This window comes from Motacilla alba, chromosome 1A (genome assembly GCF_015832195.1).
Source record: "Motacilla alba alba isolate MOTALB_02 chromosome 1A, Motacilla_alba_V1.0_pri, whole genome shotgun sequence".
NCBI lineage: Eukaryota > Metazoa > Chordata > Aves > Passeriformes > Motacillidae > Motacilla > Motacilla alba.
In genome coordinates this window covers 49,998,212-50,021,083 of record NC_052031.1, presented here as the reverse complement: position 1 = coordinate 50,021,083, position 22,872 = coordinate 49,998,212, and the positions used below count along the sequence as shown (strand labels likewise).

At 50.7% G+C, this 22,872-nt stretch overlaps 3 protein-coding genes across 3 annotated transcripts; 1 reads left to right on the top strand and 2 right to left on the bottom strand.

Moving 5' to 3' along the window:
- Positions 1-92: 92 nt before the first annotated feature.
- On the bottom strand, positions 93-4,167 carry C1AH22orf23 (chromosome 1A C22orf23 homolog). The gene is made up of 6 exons (XM_038154270.1): positions 3,966-4,167; positions 3,651-3,713; positions 3,109-3,285; positions 2,502-2,636; positions 1,268-1,368; positions 93-968 (listed from the first exon to the last, which is right to left on the bottom strand). The coding sequence occupies exons 1-6, from the start codon at positions 4,054-4,056 to the stop codon at positions 864-866; spliced, it is 672 nt and encodes a 223-aa protein (XP_038010198.1). The 5' UTR covers positions 4,057-4,167; the 3' UTR covers positions 93-863.
- Positions 4,131-8,722, top strand: POLR2F (RNA polymerase II, I and III subunit F). The gene is made up of 5 exons (XM_038154271.1): positions 4,131-4,217; positions 4,348-4,417; positions 4,565-4,695; positions 6,195-6,266; positions 8,529-8,722. The coding sequence occupies exons 1-5, from the start codon at positions 4,198-4,200 to the stop codon at positions 8,617-8,619; spliced, it is 384 nt and encodes a 127-aa protein (XP_038010199.1). The 5' UTR covers positions 4,131-4,197; the 3' UTR covers positions 8,620-8,722.
- Positions 8,723-11,057: 2,335 nt separating this feature from the next.
- Positions 11,058-22,375, bottom strand: SOX10 (SRY-box transcription factor 10). Its single transcript, XM_038154269.1, has 4 exons — positions 22,165-22,375; positions 20,471-20,924; positions 14,707-14,972; positions 11,058-14,317 (listed from the first exon to the last, which is right to left on the bottom strand). The coding sequence occupies exons 2-4, from the start codon at positions 20,878-20,880 to the stop codon at positions 13,602-13,604; spliced, it is 1,392 nt and encodes a 463-aa protein (XP_038010197.1). The 5' UTR covers positions 20,881-20,924; positions 22,165-22,375; the 3' UTR covers positions 11,058-13,601.
- Between the last annotated feature and the right edge of the window lie 497 nt (positions 22,376-22,872).

The following is a 22,872-nucleotide window of genomic DNA, read 5'->3' as shown; positions in this document are numbered from 1 at the left end:
GGCCAGGGCATGCTGCCTGGCTTTGGAAAGTGGCTGAGTATTGCTAAGAGGCAGAGGATGAGAACTTAAGGAAATTGGAAACTGGACGTTATGCTGGGATTCCCACAGGAAAAGTTGGACATCATGCTTCAGCCTGCTGGAGGACAGAGGTGCAGGTATTTATGAGGTGAGCAAAAAGCCATTTCCAGTCTCTGTGGGAATAGAGTAGCTATTCTGCATACCATGCTTTCGGGAACCAAAAAATCACAGCAAGCCCACAGCAAAGAGCAGCAGGCACTGGCGTGAAATCCCCTGTCCCTGCTTGGCATAGCTGTGTTCTGAGCCCCTGCCCAGTGGGCTGCCACCAGAGGTTTGCTGATGCTGCAGGTCACAGTCACAGTGACCTGCAGCAATGCCAAGGGCTTGTGATTGCACAAGGCTGTGCAGCTGCATTTCCTCCAGAGACATTCCCAGAGTCACAGGGCCAGGAGCGAGGAGGTTACAGGTGTGGTGGCAGTGTGTGTTACCATCATGCTGTCACAAGAAACCTCCACCTCTGGGCAGATGAAAAGGAATGACATTTCTATGGATGGATTGCTGTACTCTGAGGCACTGCAGAGGAAAAAGAAGGCTCTGCTTTGTCATGTTTTGGGAGCCATTGTATGTGTTTTCATGTCTTTAATATTATTGAGCAAGAAGGGATCCAGTGTGTGGGAAGGATTTTACAGCTTCTGTTGCTGTGTATGTACAAATTGGTCCTGCCTTCTAGTTTCAGGCAACAGATGGTGCTGCCCCTCTTTGGAAACAGACACGGACCAGTTTCCAATGCCCAGAGTCTGGGAAATATAGGTGGGAACAAATTGCACTTGTGTTTTGCCCTTGGCCTAGTCTTGGAGATTGGATTTGTTTCCAACAGGGAAGGCTTTTGTCATGATACTTCTCATTTCCTCACTTCTTTTCTTGTCAATGATCTCCATCTCATGCAATTTCTGCAAAGTAGAAAGGGGGAGAGCTGAGCAGGGAGAAAGTCAGCAGCTTTTTTTTTTTTCTTCTTCTCCTCTTGCCAATCTCAAGAATAAAAACTCTGTTTCCCTGATTAAGTTACATGCAGAGATGGAAAGAAATCTGGAAAACAGCTATCCACCATTCCCCAAATTCACACATGAGCTGTGCCATGAAGGGAAGCAGCTCTTTGCCCCCTTCCCTGCTCAGATACCAGAAGACTCTGCTTTATGATCTCTGACACGGGATTCCCTCCATGCACTGTTCAGCCAAGGCCCTTGCATACCTGTGAGATTTCAGTGAGGACGATCCCTTGATACTTCTTACCCTGTCCTAGAGCTTCCATCTCTGCCAGGAATTCCCTCCTCTCTTGAATTTCATTCATCACTGGTGGATAAGAGAAAGAACTGTAGACACAGCATGCAGCCAAAAGGCAAGAAAACACGTTTCTGTCTAGATCCGAACCCCCAATTTCCTAGTTCTGCTTGAATAGCAGTCCCATCAAGGCAGGGTGATATCTGCTGCAACACTCACCTAGCATCACATGATGTCACAATACTTCAGCAGTCCCTTACATAATGGGAAATGGTCCCTCTGCCCAACTTCTTATCACTCCCTGACTCCCAGAAATACTATTTTTGTAGTTTTCTTTATGTAGACAATTCTCTTTTGCTTGTGGGCAATTTAACTAGTCTGAGGAGGAGACAGAACCTGCTGTTGGGGTTCATTAGTTGATATTCATCACCCAGTGACTGCAACCATCCAAGACCAGGCATGGATCATCAGCTCCTGCTTTGCAGCACAGACCTTCAGCCAGCTGATCCAAATCCTGTCACAGATGTGTCAAGGACAACATTCAGCTTGTGACAAGTGTTGGAGGCTACCAAGCACGTGTAAAATCAGCTGCACGGGCTCCCTGCAGCAGAGAGTACCCCTTCTGTACACATTATTCTAGCAATGCCCATCTTTGTGCTGACCTGGCTGGCAAAGGGCTAGCAGGGCTGTACACACACACTGAAGATTCAAGCACAGAGAGGTATTAGGCAGGGTTTTGCTATCCCAGTATACACTGGAGGCCAAAGTCTTTCACTGCTTCAAATTCTGCTCGATATTCAAGCTTTGCTAGTATAACTGCTGTGATCCTGGATTGGAGCAGCCCAAACTGTGGTCAGGCTATCAAGTGACCTGGTCTATGCTGAGTCATGCTTGCTGGGAAAAGGACCAACAGTACCTGAGCTTGCTTCCCAGCACATCCCATGACTATTCCCCTGCCAGCAGGGTGCATTTTGCATGGGCAGCCCAGAGAGCCATCTGCCAGCAAACCTTGGCAGTATAAGCTCTGTGAGCATGGCTGGATCAGGGTGTCACAGCAGCGAGTGTTTCTCTTGGAAACTGGCCTTTGTGGCTCCTCCTGTAATGGGCTTCAGGTTACTGGCAACACAGCCTGCCACCCCAGCCCTAGGAGGGAGCTGGCTTCCCAGGCTTCCTGCCTGCCTCCCTCCTGGGGCATGAAGACATACATTCTTCAAACCGGTCAGGCTCAGCTATCTCCTCTTCCTTTTTCCGAACAAACACCCGCTCCACCTCGTCTTCCACCTCATCCTTCCCTAATGCTAAGATGTTCTGAAGTCTTCTCTTCTCCTTTTCCAAATCTCCTGTGAATGCCAAAGGAAAAAAAACCATTATTATCAGCGTGTCTCCTCATAGAGGAGCCTGACCACACTGCTTCCCTGCTAAGTGTGCCAGAGGAAGTGTTTCATTAATGTCAGCCTATCCCTGGACTGTGTGCAAGCACCACACAGGTGTACAGAGCCCACCAAACCAACATCAGAGGTGTGGTTCACATTTATGTGCTAGAAAATGATGTAGTGCTCCATTCTTACTCAAGGACTGTGCAGGTCCCTATCACCTGTAATCCCCCCAGCTGGCAGGCAGAAGTCAGCAAGCACTTCCAGCAGATGTCTCCTCAGAGATCCATTTCTGAAGCGGCGTTGCAGACTGAGAGCGTGAGGACGTGGAGCGATTCAGATACACTGCTACTGCTGGGATTGAGGCAGGGGAGGGACAGAAGGGGAGGAGAGGCTCCAGGCATCACCGTCTATTTATTAGCAATGTTTGCTGACTTACTGGTGGGCTGTGGCTTGAATTTCTCTCGGGTGTAGGCATCTCCTGCCTGGCAGACCTTGGCGGGTCGGAGAAGCGGTCTAGCTGGAAGCCTGCCTGGCTGACAGGCTGCTGGGCAGGGAACAGGCACTGGCTGCAGCCTGGATGGGGGGAATCTCTGAAGGGGCAGGGCATCTCCGCCTGGGGGACGAACCAAAAATAACAGCAAATCAGGCAGAGGGGACCCTGAATGGATGGCTCCGGGCCATTGCCAGCAGATCTACCTGTTGATCTATAGCGGCATTACAAACGAAGACCCCAGTGCCCCAGATGTCTCACCCCTGGTCACTGGGCACGGCAGACTGCAGTTCAAGTCACACCGTTGCGCCTTGTTTCCTGGCTAACCCGTGGGGACAGCTCACCCCGTTCGTCCCCATCTATCAGCAGCTGCCGTGCTGCTGGTTTGAAGAACTTCCCATCCGAGCAGGCTCTGGGCGAATGCCGAGATGCAAAAGCTCCTCCCCACGGCACAGCAGCGGGCAGGAGAGCCAGGGGACCTCACTCACGTGTCACATAGTCCATCAGGTATCGCTTCTGGGAATGCGTCATCTGCAACTCCTCCATCAGCCCTGAAAAACACAACGTGTCGATGAAGAGGCAGCAGAGCCGGGCTGGGGAACCCGCCCTAGGGTCACCTCCCCTCACAACCCCAACCCGAAGGGGAAAATGCGGGTTTGGGGACTCCAGCCGGGGCGCGACACCAGCGACGGGCCCGCCCGGTTGCCGGATCGCGGTGGGACGCTCTGCCTCGGGGCGAGGCACGGTGGGCGGGACCCGGCGCCCCGTGCAGCTGAGCCCGGCCCCGGCCCGTCCGCCGTTACCTCTCACTAACTCCCGCGTGCCCGTGCTGTACCGGGCCGGCCTGCCCGCCGCCGAGGCCCCGCCGCGGGCCGGGGTCCCCGCCGCCTCCATCGCGACCGGGCGGGACGGGGGCGCGGGGGCAGCGGCGGCGGCGGTCGCCACGGCAACGGCGCGGGAGAACTTCCGGTAGCGTCACGGCGGCAGCCGGAAGTTGCTCCCGGAAGTGCGGGCCGGGAGGCGCCGCCGCGCAACATGTCCGACAACGAGGATAAGTGAGAGCGGGGCGGCCGAGGGGAGGCAAGGAAGGAGGGAGGGAGAGGCGGGCAGGCGGCGTGCGGCGCCTCGGGGCGATGGCGCGGGTCGGGTGGGGGCGGCCCGGCCACGCGTGTGTCTCTCCCGCAGCTTTGACGGGGATGACTTCGATGATGTGGAGGAGGATGAGGGCCTGGAGGACCTGGAGAACGCGGAGGAGGTGGGTGCCCCGGGGGCCGCCCTCAGGGCCGCGTCGCAGCCCGGCTGGGCGGCTGCTGTGGCTGGGGAGGCCTCAGTGGCTCCCCCTACACCTCAGGGCCTCGGTGGCGGGGGCGGCTGAGCAGCGGCGCGGGTCTGTTTCCACCAGGAGGGACAGGAGAACGTGGAGATTCTGCCCTCGGGAGAGCGGCAGCAGGCAAACCAGAAGCGCATCACGACCCCCTACATGACCAAGTACGAGCGAGCCAGAGTCCTGGGCACTCGTGCCCTGCAGATAGCGTGAGTATTGTACTGTGCTCCCAGCATTGCTGTAGCTGTGCCTCCCTTTGCACTGATTCGTGCTTTCCTCTTCCCTTAAAAATTCCCAGATCTTCTGAATCTTTTGCATGACTGCTGAGCTTGTGTGTCACCCCCTGGTCAACATCAAGCTGACTCTTTATTGCACCTGAAGTCTGTCTGTCTCTCCTTGCCTGAAACTCTGCTACTTGTGCATAAAGAGGGAGCATTTAGTAGTCACAATTGAGTAGCCACAATTTTCCTAGATCACAGACAAAATTACTAGGGAATGGGACAAGACAGTTCGGTTTCTGTCTTTCCTCAGAGAGACAGCATGGACTTGAAAGCTCACGACTGGTTTTTGAAAGGTAATGTTGGAGGGAGAGATGCTTCAGAACAGCTTCAGTTGATACCACAAGGCTGTAGGAACTGGGAGTGAAGAAACCAACCTGAAATTTGTTCTAAATGCAGTTGCATTGTGGGAAGCTGTAAGGTTTTTAAAGTATTTGCAATAATAAGGCCTCATTTATAATAGACAGTAGCATCTAGAACTTACTTTAAGTGCTGTCAAGGCTGGCTGCTCTTAATCTATTTGCACTTTTAGACTTATTTTAATAGTAAATATTAAAAAGTGTTGTGCTTTTTGAAAAACTACCTTCTGGGAGAGATTGTTAGACAGTGGCAAGGGTTTGAGTTTCATCTTGGGTAAATCCATTCTCATGATGAGGCTTCTCTTGAGCATCCTTTAGAAGCTCACAGGCGGGCGAGCTGTTCTTTGCTCAGCCTGTGAAGCTGTTTTGTGCGTGTTCTTTCAGTTGGTGAGGGGCAAGAAGGGGGTGATGAGATGGGCCTGCGCCAGGCCTTTCATACAAAACACTCCGGCACCTGCTTCTGCTGCACCTGCATCTTCTGCTTCCAGTGCTGAGCTCAGGCCAGCAGCAGCTCCCATGGCCTCACCCACACATAATGTGAGCTTTCTGTGCCACCGCTGTCCAGTGGATGGGCGTAGTCACAATCCTTTGCAAAATGCTGAATTTTTTCTTCTGAGAGGTGAAATGCCCTGTGCACCCAACCCTCTCTTCCTCTGATCAGGGCCTGGAAGCTGGGAGCAATGTAAGAGATGTGTTGGAGTTGTAGGAGGCCTGCTCATTTTACAGCAATTGCAGCCTTTTGATTGGGTTAGTTTAGAACCATTCTTTTCTACATGTCTAAGTAGAGCAAGAGGGCGACTAGGAGAGTGTGGATTTGACAGTCCTTGAGCATGAGCTGGTTAGCAGAGCCCTAGGGATGGGACAAGAGCAATATCAAAGTAAAAGTTTGGTCTGTAACCATCTGGGGGAATTTTCTTCTTCTTGAAGTGCACAACAGAGCAAATCAGTTTTGCCAGGATGGTGTCCCACCCTCGTACTTTATTGGCTGTTGTAGAGGTGACACAGGTAGGCGAGTGTTTAGCTCTTCCCCCTCTGTGTTTTTGCTCTAGTGGCTGTTGATGTTTTTCCTAGGATGTGTGCCCCCGTGATGGTGGAGCTGGAAGGAGAGACAGACCCCTTGCTCATTGCCATGAAAGAACTCAAGTAAGTCACAGATTTTGTACTGATTTCTGTAAAGCCAGCAGTCCTCTCCTCATCCTAGCATTTAGTTCTGTTTGTTCTAAGTTCAGTTTGTTCCAAGACAACCTTGCCGTCCCTCAATAACAGTGAGCACTATAGTTGCCTTTTCCTTTTTTCACCTTGGAGTTTCTCCACAGCTGCTCTCTCCCAAACTAATTGCTCCTGCAAATACTGATTATTAGGAGCGCTCTGGACCTCTTCTACTTCACATTCCCAATATTCTTTATTTCTGTGATGGGTTCCCAAGGTCCTCATCTTTTGGGAATCCATTTAATTCCCCAAATGGAATTGTTTCGAAGCAGCCCTCTGAACAGACATGTGTTCAAATGAAGTGCTGGCAAAAATTAAAATAAGGGTCAGGCTGGTGAGAATGTTTGTTTCCTGCAGCCTTGCATGCTTGGCTTCTTGTGCTGTCCCACAGTTTTCCTGCACAGTCCAAGTCACATGCAGATTTCCTTCAAGCAGCTGGACTCTGTTACTGATTAGGTCCCTGTCCTTGAACAAAATTGTCCCCCTGCTTTCCTGGTTTCTCAGTGCAGGGAAGCTGCTCTTGCGGATTTTTAATCTATGACAGCTCCCTTTGCCGTTGCTGAAAGCTCTTTAGGTCATATTCCTGTCGGATCTCCAGGCTCAGACCGAGTTGCTTCTGGTCACTGCCTGTGTGTGAGCTCTGAAATAAGTCAGGGTGGTGCGGCCTGTTCTGTGCCAAAATTCAGATATAGTTCTTGGCATCAGGGAGTTACTTTACTACTGGAAAAACAACCTTCTTGAATGTGAAGAAGTTGTGTTACTTTTCAAGTCTGATACAGTTAAAACCTGATGCCCTGGCTAGATTCCAGACTGTCTGATTATGCTTTGCTGACTTCAGTCTACTTTCACGAAGTTAAATTGTGTTCAGCCTTTTCTTGCTCTCTGATCAAAAGCACTGTGGGCAGGTTCTGTGCTCCTCCCCAGCTGTAACAGGTTTTGGTACCTGAATAGTCACTGTTTCATGTATCCTTCATAAAATATAACTGAAGCTCTCAGGATGCAAATTTCTCTGTAAATTCCAGTTTTCCCTGGAAGTTCTCAGAATTCTGCCACCTTTTAAGTGTCATGTGGGGGAAAACCTTCTGTCAAACAAAGAGAGGATTTGTTCTTCAAGTCTCTTGATTTATACTTTCCCCCCATATCAGGGTTAGGTGCTTGGTGTTGTCTCTTAGTGGGTTCAGACCGCAAGGCCCCATTCCTGCAGGAGCATCAGAGGTCTGAGAGGTCTTTGGTGTTCATAGTCTGAGAGTGCTGAGTGCTTTGCATCTACAGTTGAGGGAAGATTGTTGGGACTTTGCTGTATAATATCAAATCACTGATGCTGCACAGCTCTCAGGGAAATCTGATGAGCGTATTGAAGCCACCAAGCGCCTCACTTCCATCGCCTACTGAAGTGATACAGTGGAGATTCAGAGAATCACAGAATAAGAGGTTGGAAGAGACCTCTAAGATCATCAAGTCCAACCTATGCCCTAACACCTCAAATAGGCTATAGCGCCAAGTGCCATGTCCAGTCTTTTTTTAAACACATCCAGAGATGGTGATTCTACCACCTCTCTGGGAAGACAATTCCAGTATTTTATTATTCTTTTGGTGAAAAATTTTTTCCTTATATCCAATCTGTACCTTCCCTGACATAGCTTGAGACTGTGTCCTCGTGTTCTGTCACTTGCTGCCCGGTGGAAGAGATCGACCCCCACCTGTCTACAACCTCCCTTCAGGAAGTTGTAGAGAGCAATAAGGTCACCTCTAAGCCTCCTCTTCTCCAGGCTAAACAACCCCAGCTCCTTCAAACATTCCTCATAGGGCTTGTGTTCCAAGCCCCTCACCAGCCTTGTTGCCCTCCTCTGGACACAAGTCATTGAGGTGCTCAAGCATCTCAACGTCCTTCCTAAATTGAGGGGCCAGAACTGGACACAGCACTCAAGATGGGGTCTCACCAGCGCCAAGTACAGGAGAAGAATGACCCCCCTGCTCCTGCTGGCCACACTATTCCTAATGCAGGCCAGGATGCCATTGGCCTTCTTGGCCACCAGGGCACATTGCTGGCTCATATTCAACCGGCTGTCGACCAGCACCCCCAGGTCCCTTTCCGCCTGAACGCTGTCCAGCCACACTGTCCCCAGTTTGTAACGTTGTAGAGGATTTTTGTGGCCAAAATTCTGACATTTCTGTTCATCTCTCTCTTCCCTTCAGAGCACGCAAGATCCCCATAATCATCCGTCGTTACCTTCCAGATGGGAGCTATGAAGACTGGGGTGTGGATGAATTAATTATCACAGACTGATCAGATTCCAGCCATTGTTTTTGGTTTTGCATTTCCAGAGATGTTTTGAACTTTGGTTAGTGTTTGTGTAAATAAATTGAAGATCTCCCTATTTTAAATTAAATGCATTTGGGGTTTTTTGCCCTCTGATTTTCTCTTTCAGTCTTATATGTCTGAGAGATTACTTTCTTAGCTGTCTCCACCAGTTTGGGTATTATTTTTTTCTCTGTGTGTCATGTACTGTATTAGTAAGATTAGGGAGCCAAGTGCAATGCTGGTTTTTTTCAGATTTCTTGTACTGTTGAAGGCCTCATCTTTTAGCTAGACCAAAGTCTGCAGTAACTCCCTCCTCTAGCACTGCTCCTCCCTCATTACAGAACTGATACCAAATTAAACTCCTGCTGTACAGAAATGCTCTGGCAGGTACTTTGGCTTCAGAAAGACTCCAGCCTTCCACCACTGTCCCTCCTTAAAGTGGGAGTGCTGAGACACCTCCATTGCTTCCCCCTAGACAGTTGGGCCTTTGTGCCCCGAGCAGGTTGCTGTGGAAACCCCCAATTTCCTCTTTGGCCAGTGCTGACTGTGGGGCTTCTCAGGAGTATTGTAGAGCAGCTCTCATCAAGCCACCTATTGTTTCCCTGCTCCCTTGCTGCTTATCAGAAGTGGGGATCCCCTTTCAGTGGCACTGCCCCAGCCGGAAGCACGGCCGCCCCTCGCTGTCCCACCAGCTCGGCAGGTGTGGGTTGTTGTTGCACTTGCTCCTGGTGCAGCTGTTCTCTGACACGCGGTGGAACTGAGGTCCTGGGGATGGACAAGCCATTTCAGTTGAACATACCCTGGTGATTCTTACGGTGGCACAACTGCAGCTAAATCCCCGAGTTCCTTCGATCTGTATTGTGGTGAAAAGTCATCTGTCCCCTTCAGGTACCTGCACTCTCACCTCTGATGTGCTGGGAGGTAATGTGCTTGAGTCAAGAGCTGGGTGGATGCCTTACAATCTGCAAAGGCTTCCAGCCAGCTGCAGATTTTCATCTGTTCACCTAGTTTTCGTTTCTTGATCTGTGTACTTCAAGGTTCTTTCTCTGCATGCGGAAGATCTGAGCTTGGGCAGGACTTACCAAATCTTTCTCAATTATCTTACTAAAAAGAGCTCTCAGAGTTTCCATTTCTATTTTTAAAGAAAAGAAGGAGGAATGCACACCTCACCTATGGTTTCTGCCTTATATTTTTTTGTGCTCTGGTCTAGAAAGAATATTTCAGACTAGTTTGTGTTAAAGCTTGTGCTTATATCTTAAGTGATCATTCTCCATGCTGTATGTGTGGTCGGCCTGCACATTAGCATCCATGTCCCAAAGGGAGTTTATACCCACCTGCCTGGGAACTTGGCTCATGTAACAGCCGCGAATGTCATTCTCTTACTGCTCCCTTACTGCACCAGTCTATCCTTCCTCTCCTGGTGTGCACAGGAAGGACTGGTTTTGGAGGCAATCATGCAAGAGCTGAATAGGTCCCTGGGTGAAATGACAGGTCAAAGGGGATGTGGAGATGTTTGCAGGTGCATGGAGGGGGTTGACTGTGGAGAAAGCAAATGCTTCCTGGTCCAAGCCATCCTTACCAAGAAAAGGTTAATTTGCAGCACTGTGGCCTTCAGCCTTCTCCCCCCACCCGCCGTGGAATCCTTTAATCACGTTGGTGCGGTGAAATTTCAGCCCTGAAATGGTGCCTTTGTGCAATCGTTTTGGCGTCTGCCATGGAGCGCGGGGTCGTTTTCTTGTCCTTTTCTTTATTTTTTTTAAATGGCTTCTTTGTTCCCTGCCGGACCCCCCCCCCAGCCTTGCATCTGTATCAGATACGATTAAAGGGATAGGGAAGGATGCTGGGCCAGCTCCTGCTAGGCTGCAGGAGGAGCGGTTAACCCCTCTGTTACCAGTGGTATTCTCAGTACTGTCTTACTTGCAACAACCCCCCCTCTGTGAGAGCCATCCCCTTCCACTGGCAAATGGTTGAGGCAGAGCCCACTCACTTTCCTAATTTGCTTCTTGAAGAGCTGGAGTACTTATGTGAGATTAAGAACTTTCTTTTCCCACTGTTCTGTTCATCCAAGCTGTGTCACTTCTCTCTCCCACCCCTGTGATCAGCTTTCATACCTCTAATTCCACCATGGCTTCCCTTCCTCCCTACCTGTGCTCCTGATTTTCTCAGCAGAGCCCTTCTGGGCTCTTCCCACAGCCTTTGATTTGGGGTATAGGTTTCTCCTCCTCTCCATGAATGGTCAGTCCTATTTTGCATGGAACTCTTTAGCTGGCATCACTATTATTAGATTAATTAAGCCATCCTGCTGTGGATGCTCTTGGCCCCATACAGAACTTCATCCAAATAGTGCTGGGCTTTTTAAAAAGTTTTGAACATTCCTAGATGTTTTTGAACAGTTCCTAGGTGTTCTGCTTACTCTACTCACCCATAAAGTGTTTAGTGAACAGGAACTCACTGCATCTGCTCACATGCACCAGCACTGAATCCCTCTGGAATCAACTTGGAATTGTTGGGAGTGTCTGAGGTAAATGGGCTCCTACCGTTCTGCCTTGAGAGATGTTCTTTAGCAGAGTGATACCTGCTACACTTTTTTCTTTCCAGACAAGTTCAGATGCCCTCCCAGGACCTGACTATATACAGAACATCTTCTTCAACAAGTCAGGAAGTGTATACGTGTGTTTTGGAATATACTCTGTGTGTATGAGTGTTTGTGTTTAGGTTCTTGCTTGTGGAAGGCAAGAGAGTGGGGGGTTGAGTTTTTACAGAGAAATTAATGGCTGCTTCCAAAATACACAAATTTGTGTATATGGGGAAGTCTTTTTTTGAAGGTACGTCACCTGCTACCTGGTCATGAGGACCCAAGATGAGAAACCCCACACTTCTATCCTAGAGAGCATTAGTAATCACACTAAGAAGTTTTTGGGTGAAGCATGTGCAAAATAGTACTCTTGATTGCGTGTGGTCTATCTCAGATGAAGAACAGAAATCAGTGTTAGTGCTTTTCTCATGGTAGAAATGGCTGGAGGTGAGGTGTAAACAGAAGATGAGCCTCCTACCCATGAAGGAGTCTGGACAGCCAGTCAGAATTGTACCTGTGTCCTCTTCCTGAGAGGCAGAGAAAGGCTGTGCACAGGATCTGTGTGCTGGTGTGTGTGACCCATCATACATGTGCTGGGAGAAAAAACAGACTTGCAGGGAAGAGGTTGAAGAAACCCAGGCATGTGAAAATGAAACTTATAAGTTTATTATTCCATATGTTTAATGCAGAGTTAATGGTGCTAGGATGGCACAGAGACTGAGGAAAGGGAAGTAGGGGAGGAAGGTGCTACTTGCATAAATAAGGGGACAGGGCTGGAAGAGGTTACATGCGTACCGGGAGCAAACATTCTACATGATCTTTTCAGACACCACAAGGATAAGTCATCTGTAGCTAAGGGAGGCAGGAAGGGCATCTGACAGTCATATCAACAGAGGGATACAGCAGCACCCATCACAGTCCACATTTGGTTAAAGTCTCTTTCTAGACTGGCATATTGCATTGGAAAGTCCCACAGCATGTCTCTGCAGTCAGCTGTCAGGAATCATCTTTTCCTGCAGCAATTTTTGTGCCAGTTCACTCCCTGGCATGACAAACCACCCCAGTCCTGGAGGTGACAAAGGAGAAGCAAGCAGACTGTCCTCAGATGTTGGGCTGAAAAAAGAGGTTGATCTCTAAGACATGGTTGCTTCCAGTTTGAAACCCAAAGGCAAAGAAGATTACTTTGCACCTAAATAGGCTTCTTTGATCATCCAAGATTGGGTCTGTATCTACCTTGCTTAAAGCCACAGGAGTATCTTTCCATTCTCGGCATAGATGGGAGGGAGGTGTTGGCTGACTGGGAGACATGATGAATGGATGTGTTTAGCCTGCGTTTGGAGTAGGAGCTCAAAGAGTACTGGAATCAATTTGGGGTGTTGGCAAGTGCATCATAGCTTTCTTGGTGCCTCTTCATTTCATGCAGGCACCATCAGACATGGAAGAGCAAGGGCCAGGTTTGCTCAGAGGTTGTTTGGGATTCCGAAGAGATCAGAAGAGACTGGGAGGCCAGAAATGCCAGACATAAATGAATGATACAGAGTAATTTAAAAAAAGGAGGATTCACCCATAGCACCGTAATGATTCATTGGTCCTTCCCCACCTCTCCTCCGCCTTCATAGATGAACACACATGTGCACACAGGCTGTGATAAAAGTAATGCTAAGGCCGACCATGCTGTTCCCAAATCCCATGTACTGTTCAGGCAAGCCTTCAAATCTCCGTGCTGGGAAGAGTGTGGAATTAAACAGAGACAGGATGGTGGGGAGAAGTGGGGAGAAAAGCTAGAGTGCAGCTGTGGAAATCGGCAGGGAAGCAAGCGTAGATTGGTCTTCCAAGGGGTTCAAGATTCATGCATGTGTGAATCTTAGGCAGGACTGCTGCACGACACTGATTGCAAGGAAGCCAGCCATGCCATCCTCCCTACTGCTCCTCCCGAGACATATCTGCCAAGGCTGAGCAGCCACCCAACACCTGCAGCAGGTGATAAAATGTTGGCCATTGTGGCCTGTTGGAAACACTTGCAAACTCCCTGGAGCAGTGTGGGAGGGGAAGGAAAGGACAGTCTCTCTCATCGTACAGTCCAGGGTGTGCACAACAAAACCCACCACAGACCAGTCACTCCATGTCTAGAATCCTTCTCATCTAGAAGGCCAATAAGGCATCGCAAGCCAGTCATGTGGCCTGTGTAAAATTGGTAAAGGGCGAAAAGATGATAAACCTTCCTCTAGGTGGGTATGCCAGCGAGAGCTGGGATCAAGAAAGGCACTTCTGTATGCTTGGTGGGTTCTGGTGGCTGGATGGCACTGAGTGACCTTGGAGTTCGGAGGCTCTTTTGCCTGTGCTGATTCTTCGGAGCCTTTCCGTCGCTGCTTCGGTCACTGTTCCCCATTCCCTATGGTCTGGAGAGAGTTGTGTACACGGGCTGTTCCCAGTGTGTGGGGCTATGGGACTGCGGCACGGAGGGTGCAGGGTCAGAGATGGCAGTGTAAAGGGGACGTTGGGAAGGTCCCATATAGGAGAAGGCAGAGTAGAGGCCAGAGGCTTGGGTGGAATGGCTGTAGTAGGGTCCCGAGGGCTGGTGGTCCGGGTAGTCAAACTGTGGCCTGGAGATGGAGGGGAAGGCCGAGCCATAGTGGGGCAGACTCAGGGATGTGTAAGCAATCTGGGAAGTGGAGGGCTGGTCAGTGTAATGGCCTCCAGGGGTGGACCCCTCCGTTTTCACCTGGGCCTTTGAGTCCACCACCGATGAGGTGGCGGTGGACAAGGAGACTCCATGCTGCTTGGAGATCCAGGCAGAGTGTCCGCTGGCCGCAGCCAGGGCGCTCCCGAGGCCATAGCCAGCAGCAGCCGCTGCCGCATAGCCCCCGACGTGGCCTGGGTGGCCGGCGTGTCCGTTGGGCGGCAGGTATTGATCGAATTCATTGACATCAAAGGTCTCCATGTTGGACATCACCTCATGGCTGATCTCCCCAATGTCCACATTTCCAAAGTCAATGTGTGGCTTTCCCCCTTCCCCTAGTGAACGCCCTTCTCGTTTGGAATCAGCTTTGCCTGCCTGCATCTCGGTCTTAGGGGTGGTAGGAGGCGTGGGGGGCCCGTGGCTCTGACCTGCAATGTGAAGGATATTTTGAAAAGGAAAAAGAGAGAAGAGGTGAGTTACAGCTTTATGACTTGCTCTATACACAACCCATCTCTGTTCTTCCCAGTATGCCAGCAGCTGGAGGCTTTGGTGGAGGTAGAAAGAAATAGACAAAACCAAATCTCTTTATATCATCTTGTGGAAAAAAGGGAGGATGCAATGATACCTTGCCTGACTAGAGGAATGCAAGTGCCTCTGAAACTCAGGCATGTCCCTGTACTGCTGACACCAGCAGTCTGCTGGGTCATGAGAAAGGTGTGAGCCCCATCACTAAGGCTGTCACCATGATGACTTGTCTTTTTTGAGTCTCTGACTTGGCTGTAGTCTGTCAAGAGATTCACTGAGACCCAAGACTCACCTGAGGAGTGTTCCGGATGACCGTCAGACATTGGCGACCCTTCGCCAGGATGCCTGTGATCCAGGTGAGCATTCTTGTAGTGGGCCTGGATGGCAGCAGCCCCACCTGCCTCCCCTTCTACCTGGCCTTCACCCTCGCCCTGTGTGGCCTTGCCATTTTTCCGTCGGCGGGGCTGGTACTTGTAATCAGGATGGTCCTTCTTGTGCTGCATCCTCAGCCGCTCCGCCTCTTCGATAAAGGGCCGCTTGTCGCTTTCATTCAGTAACCTGCAGAGACCAAGGTGGTAAAGAAGAGAGGAGGGAAAGGCGTGGGGCAGGTCCATCAGAAAAAAAACCCCCACCTACGCTCAGTATTATGGGACAGGGTGTGAAAATCTAAATGCCAGGATGTTGCCCCATGGAGGGTACTTCCCAAAACAATAGGAAGAACTTGGAGTGTTTCCATGGAGACAGCAATGCTTTCCTTCTTCTCCTTAGTCATTAAGCCCTGCCACTGGTTGGTGCCAGTGCTGGGTCCCCCTTCCCCACCTGTGTGATGCTTCTCGCCTCAGTAAGTTAAACTTACCCTCTCTTCCATTGCCAAAGGGCAAAGTGCAGCCTTTTGCAGCTGTGTTAAATAAAGGTGGACGAGCTGCTTTTAAAAACTTTGGGCAAATTATGGGCAGTTGCAATTGTCCTTTGGACAAAGGTAGCATACTGCCTGTAGTGCTGCCTGCCCCATGTCTCTTGCTCTTCCTCAGACTCCATTTGTTCCAAGTTAACCTCCCCCCTTCTACAGGCTTTGATCCTACTTTGAGGCTGTATGGAGCACCAATAGCAGCAATTGATATTAGCTCCACAGGAACAATGTAAAGCAGCCTTCAGTCATTTTGCAATATTCTAAAAGGGAATTTGGAAGTTTGGAAAGGGCTAGAAACCCTAGCAGAAAGAAATTTTGGAAGGGCTAGAAACAGTGTATTCTACTATTCCTGGAGCTCCTGCTCACCTCAGACATGGAGAATGCAAAAGGCTGAAGCACAAAGGACCAGCCTTCCTTGAACTTGGCCAAGCAGTTGTAAAAAATTTAGCTGCTATTTTGCTGGCTTTGTAGAAGTAGATGAGTCTTGGTCTCTGGATGAAAGGCACTGCAGAAATGTAAGCTCCTTGTCTGTATTTCTGCCAGATCATGGGCTCCTCTAGTTAAGGCTCTCTGAGGAAATGGTGAAATGCACAGGCAGGATGCCTCAGAGCACTTGAAGATAAGATCAAACTCATTGCTCAAGCCTTCTGCAGTATTTCAGCTGGAAGCACTTCAATTTCATATTATGATTTTCCTCCTCATATTCTTGTGACTCAGGTCATCCTGCCTCCAACCAAAAACCAGAAGGGACCAGTCTTCTCATGACTGGGATCTCAAAACAGCCATTACAAATGGCAGGGCTCACAAACAGCAAAACAAAAAAATTCCATTTATGTTACGTCTCCACCTTTTTCTCCCCAGCGAAAGAACTACATAGGGATGGGACAGTGCCAGCACCTTTGCACCCCTGAAGCCCTTAGCACTAAAATGTGACCAATTCTGTTTAGCTGTAGGACCTGGGGAAGATACAAAGGCCTGAACTGACCTGAAAAACTGAAGATGAAGTGGAGGTATGTCTCAAGGAATACACAGATTAATCTGGTGGGCAGTCAGATTGGTCACCTGTAAGTAGTGGGTTGGTCCCTAAATGCCCTTTTCCCCTCTACTCCTTGTGCATCGCCTCGGCTGGTAGATGGAAGGTGTGTGGCATGGTGCTGACCTGGGTTCACTCCAGTCAGCCTGAGCGGGTTGTGGCCACACACCACATTCCTCCACTGCCTTAATCCTGGAGATTAAAGCAACTGAGCCACCAGGAATCCAGCACCAGCTTTCCTGTCTCCCTCCCGCCACTGTATACCACACTGACAAGTCCCAGAGAGTTCTAATCCCTCAGCCTGTGCTGCTCCAGACAGCCCTCTAAGGGTCAGCCCTCGAAGGCCTTGTGGACTGGGAGAAACTTTGTCTTGGCAAAATCTTCATCCTTATGGAACATGGGATATGGAGAATAGAGGCAAAACCTGCAAAACTCAGGCTCTGAGATCTGACTTGTGGATACTGTGAAACAGCCATTGGAGGCTACACAGGTGTCAGACCCCTGCCCTCTGAGCTATGCTGAAGTGCCTCAACTTCTCTCCTCTTGACAGCAGTCCATGGGTAGTGCCTCCAACAGGACAGAGGCAAGTCCACTCCCCACATCTTTGCCTTCTCTCCAAGGCTGCCTGCTCCCTCCTCCCTCCCACTGGGATCAGAATTCAAATCAGCTTTAGCAAAGTGAAACTGGTGCAAGCAGGCAAAGGCCAGGAGATTTGGGGGGATTTGGATTTCACTTGCTTCCTGCCCTCCCCCTCCTGCCCCCCACACTCTCCAGGCCATAATGCAAAGGAATCTCGCACGGGCAGAGAAGTTACGGATCACAGAGCAAAGCCCTTCATGGGGCTTATCCAAGCCCGACACCAAATGCTCACTCCCGAGCTGAGGGGAGATGGGCAAGCATCCAGCGCCGTGCTCTGGGAGGAGAAAGAAGGGCTAAAACCTTCCTGCTCGCCTCTCAGAGCCTCCCCTTCTGCCGCCTGGCATGGCACTGCTCCGTGTGCCAGGTGCCTGGCTCAGCAGCCAGAGGCCTGACCCTGGCTGGGGCTCAGCTGCCAATGAGTGGTGCGGTCATGGGCTTGGGCACTGGGGCTGATGCAAGGCAAGAGCTGGCTGGGAGCAGAAAGCAGCCCTCCTACACATCCATGGCCCTAGATTTTGTAGGCATGAACCAGTTCCCTGGGTGTTGCCACTCTCATGCAATGATCCCTCCGTTTGGGCCCCTTGTTCCTCCCTACCAAGCCTTCCTCCCCTTCTTCCCGTGCCTCCCTTGTTTTCAGCCCCGAGGTGGTGCTGGCTGGCATTTTGGCTGGGAGTCATGCTGACATTTTCAGCAGCCAGCCTCCATTTGAGAGCTGCTCCCTGTCCCGCCCTGGGAAAGGAAAGCATTCAAGGACAGATTTCGTGACCGTCAAGCACAAAAACGCTCCCTTCTTTTTTAGTATGTCCCATTTGCTGTCTGCGCCCATCACACACCCTAATGGTCACAGACTGGGGAAGGTGGATGGGGCCATAAGCCCCCTGGCACCGTGTTTGGGGTCAAGCAGGTTATGTGGCCGTCAGGGCATATCCTGCAGCCCCTTCCAATGAGGGTTGGTGCCTGTGGAGGACACGGCAAATTCTGGGCTTAAAAAAAAAATTCTGGGCTGTTGCATCCTGTTTTGCAGGTGCCTCTCAATATTTCCGTCGTCTTCCATCCCCACCCGGTGCCGATTGCTGGGGATGTGCTCGATTTAATGGTGGTCTGCAGGGAGTCCCTGTGGTCACCAGCCTTTGCCTCTAACCCACCCTTTATCTGTATAAGCTCAGAACAGCCAACATTTTCCAAAGCGACGAGCCATGGCAGTAGGGTTTTGGTGGCTGCCTGTGCAAGGACATCCATCAAAAGTTTGAGGATAAGCCATCCAGAAAAGATCCTGTCTGCTTGCAGCTGTACCTATGTGTAGGAGCTATACCTGGGGGACAGTGTAGATGAGGCAGTGGGCACCTCAGCAGAGGAAGCCCAGCCATACCATGGCTGGAAGGCAAGGCTCTGGGCTACTATCCTGGTAACCTTTGGGCCACCTCCCCTGGAGTTTTGTGGTTGGTATTTCCCCCCAGCCTCACAGAAATATACACACACAAATGGCCAGATACTGACTGTACCCATAACCCAGCTTGCAGCGTTGTGTGATCTCCATAGGGCCTGGCACAGCTCGGAGATCCTCAGCATGCACTAGGAGAGGAGACATTCAAGAGAAGCACCCAGGTGGCAAACTCAGCAGCTTACAACAACCCCAGGCCTGACCCACAAGCTTCTCATCCGAGCAATGCTACCTGGCTGTATTGTGCCCTAAGAAACACAGAGGGACCGTGACCATTGTCTGGCAGCAGTGTCCTGCTGCTCTGAGTCCCGTGCGGCCAGCAGCGGGAGCCATGTCCTGGAAGCAGGGAGGCATTTGGATGCGTGACTGTGGCCGTGGGCTGGCCCGTGTGCTCTGAATGCAATTGCTGTGGAGGTTTGCATTCCTCTGCTATATTTTCAAGGAAAATGCAGTGCCTGGAGGGAGACACCATTGCTCTAAAATCTGGCAAAATTTTGCAATAAAGGAATGATATCTTGAAATCAACATTTTGGTAACAAAAAGGGTAGGTCCCCTCCACACATCCCCTTTTCAAGACAGCTTCACAATCCAGAGGCTGCCAGCAGAGTCCCCGTTTAAAGCAAGTGCTGTGGTAAAGAGAAGGCAGAGGAGATCCAAGCAGGAAAGAAGATCAGATGAGACATTCACAATCTGTGCTCTGCCTTTGACTTCCCAAAGAAATCCCTTTGCTGGTGTTACATTAGACACTCAGGAGTCACAGTAAACAGGCTGACATAGCAGAGGGAGAATCTAATGCCCAAGGGGTTGGTTTCCTGCGAGCTAGACTGTTTGAAGCTAGGAATGAATAGCTGCTGTAGAGAGTTATATATAGCTGTTTTGAAGCTTCTGCTTCAAAAAATGTGTCTTGGCTCACCCAAAACTGAGGGCTTCCTCTATGAAATTATGTCAGGGTGTGAGAATGAGAGGGCGGTTTGCATGAGCCTTGGTTTGTGTTGACTGGCGTGAGGCAGGGGACTGTGCTGGGGACTTGTGGCAGAAAGTAACAGGTTGATGGGGTTATCAGCAGAGCACGTCCAACGGGAAGGATGCGGCACAGCCAGCCTGACACGTTTGGCTTCGGCACAACGGCTCTGCATGCTCATGGACTGGCTGCACTCGATGAGGGCAGCCTATGCATCTGCTAGAGGAAGGAGGGGAGGCTACTCAAAGGATTGAGGATCTGCACAAAGTGAAAATATGGGCGCAAACTGGTGGTGCCAAAGGACGAGTGTGTGCTAGTGGGAAGGGAGGGCATCTCTCTGTGTGCAAAGGAAGTTGGAGTTTGTTTGAGCCAGCATATTCCAAGAGAGCTTGCTAAGTCTGGGACTCTTGCAGGTCTCTCTGCTAAGCCTCAGCCCTGATTTCTACCTGTGTCTCTCCTTGTCCATCTCACTACACCTGCATGGCCTGCCAGAAGTGAGACCATCCTGGGAAGGATGGGTATCAGGCTCTGACTGCCTGTCTCCTTTCCCCTGACCTTCCTCCTCAGCTGTAAATCCCTCTTGCTTTGTGGCACTGCTGAGAAAAGAAACCCTGTTAGTGCTAGGATCTGAGTTCAGACAGGCTTGAGGCAGCCACCTGTGACTTAGCTCTTAAGTCTTGAGCTCAGCCAGTTTACTGCTAGTGCACAACTGAGCCCTACAGGGAGGGTGAGCCGAGAAACAAGATCTCCCCAGGCAGTCAGGCAGGGAGGAGCAGAATGAGAGTGTCCTCATCAGGAACAATAGGGAAACAGTAGGAAACACATGGAAAGGGCTGCTGCCCAGGATAGAGGTGAGCTCTGCTGAGGAAGCCTTCACTACATCCAACCACCATCTTGCTCCATTCAACAACTGCGCCTCCTGTGAGGGGGCTCACCGTACGTACAGAAGTCCCCTCAAGGGACACCCCTTCCATCCTGCTGAGTCTCCATCCCTCCACATGACCACACAGTCCTCTGGAGGACACCTCCAGACCTCAGCCCTCACACCCCACATTCCACTGCTCTCCCTTACCTCCAGAGCTTGCCCAAGGTCTTACTGAGCTCGGCGTTGTGCAGGTGCGGGTACTGGTCAGCCAGTTTCCTCCGGGCAGCCTGTGCCCAGACCATGAAGGCATTCATGGGCCTCTTGACATGGGGTTTGCTCTTGTTACTTCCATTGACCCGGACGGGCATGGGAACCAGGGTCCAGTCGTAGCCACTCAGCACCTGGCTGACTGCTTCACGGATGCACACCGGGAACTTGTCATCATCCGCCTCCGAGTCTTGCTGTTCCTTCTTCACCTTCCCCATCTCCCCATTCCCTGAGCCAGTGAGGTGTGGGGAGTTGTCCGAAGGCATGGAGGGTCCTGGGGAGAGGCAGTGGTGGTCTTCAGAGCCCACTGGGCTCATCTCCACCTCCGAAAGGTCTTGGTCATCAGCCATCGTTGCTCTCAAGCTTTCCCTCTTCGTTCTTGCTGTCCTTCTCACTGGGGAGGGAAGGGAAGGGAGGAAGACAAAAACAAAGGAAAGAAAGGAAAAAAGGGGAAAAGAGAGAAAATGAGAAGCAACCACCAAATCTGAAAGGGACTCCAAGGTCTCTGAAGAACTGACCACGAGACAGGGGCTGCTCAATTAAAGCGCAAGCAACGCAATTGCCGTGCACACCGCAAAACCCGTGATCAGTGGGGGTGGGGATGGGTCGGGCCCCTGATTAATTGGGATATTGCTCCCTATCTCTGCAATCATGTGGAGCTGACATGTGGGGAAGGGCCTGCAGCAAGAGGGATAATGAAAGTTGGGGACCTGAAAGGAGAGAGACATGCACTTCTGCCTGGGCACAGCACCCCACAGAGGAGTGTAATGTGGAGGAGAGCCACCAAACTTGTGTGGAGAAGTGCCCCTTTATTTCAAAGACATGCAGTGAAATGTCAGGAGGGAGTCATGGGAAGGGAAGCACCAGCAGTGTGTCTATAAGCCAGAAGGGACTGATACCCCAGGTGCCAAGGAACCTGAGTGGGTGGCACCACCATGCAGAGAACCAGCCCAGGCCCGGGATCCACACCCAGAGACCCTGATCCCAGCTGTGAGAAAGTGCTTCTGTGGGGACGTCTCATCCCTCACTCTCCTCTCACAGCTGATAAACCAAAGGCTTAAAATACATCTACGCTTCATCCACACACATTCCCTCCGGTCTATGTGTGTATGCATATGCATACTCACAGTCATGTATCTGTATCTGTATCTGTATCTGTATCTGTATCTATATCTATCCAGACAAAAACACAACCAAGTTTAACTTTGAGACAAACCATAGCTTTGGGTTGCCTGTCCCACACGCTTTGCCTTTCTCCTTCTGTCTGCAGTCACCTCTAAAAGTCCCTGCTGCTGTGCAGCAGTTCCCCCCTAAGAGAAAAAAACACTCTAAAAATAAATCCCTCTCTATCCTCCCCATCTAGAAATTAAAAAAATAAAACAAAAAAAAAAAAACAAAAAAAACGGGAAGAAGAAAGAAATTAAAAAAAAAAAAAAGTGATGGGAAAGCATGCCTCTGGCTTAACTGAAAAAAAAAAAAATCCAGTGCATAGCAAGAGCTGCTGTCCCTCTAGTTTCAGAGGGCAACACAGACTCTGGTTTGGGAAAATGAAAAAAGTAAGAGAAAGTAGAGGGGGAAAAAAGCGCGAATGAAAGTGTGCGCGTGTGCAAGCAAGCTCAGGTAGGAAAACTTACATTGCTGGCTGGTGTGCCGGGCAAATCCTGCAAGGGCTGTATTTGTGTCCCAGTAGCCCCCCTGTTCTCTCTCCCAGCACCGGCGGTGTCAGGGCGCGCAGCACAGGGAGGCTCTCAAGCGAGTGCCATTCCTGGAGGGAGGCTTGGTTTTTACTAATACCCCGGCTGGATGTCTCTAGCTGGCTTTGCTGCTTAGCACCGGGGGAGGGAAGGGCGGAAGGTGGAGCCAAGCACTCCTCAGAGCCAGAATACAGTCGGCCAGGGACGGCGGGGAGGGGACACAGGCAGACCCCCACCCCACCTCAGCCACCAGTATGTTCCCTGTTTTCCATTGAGCCAGTTTCTTCATGAGAATTGCTGGCATTGCTGCTCTCAGTGCTCTGGCCACCCCAGAGATGGTGCTGGAAGATTCAACCCTGTCAGGTTGGGGTGGTGGGATGCTGGAAGGGGTGCGGGTGGTTTGGGGAGAAGGGTGTGCATCCTCAGGATGGGGGTCCCCCTCCCCCCACCCCGATATAATGGTTACTCTTGAAGGATCTAGCACTCCCCATGTGCTAAATGAGTCCCTAGTCCTCATCACAGAGTTGCATGAGGATTCTTCTATGCTGAAACAAGTTGACCTGGGACCCTGGGGTCAAGGCACTGTGAAAAGGGCATCATTCAGACCTGCATCTGCAAGGTAGGGAAGGGGATGCAGGGGATCAGAGG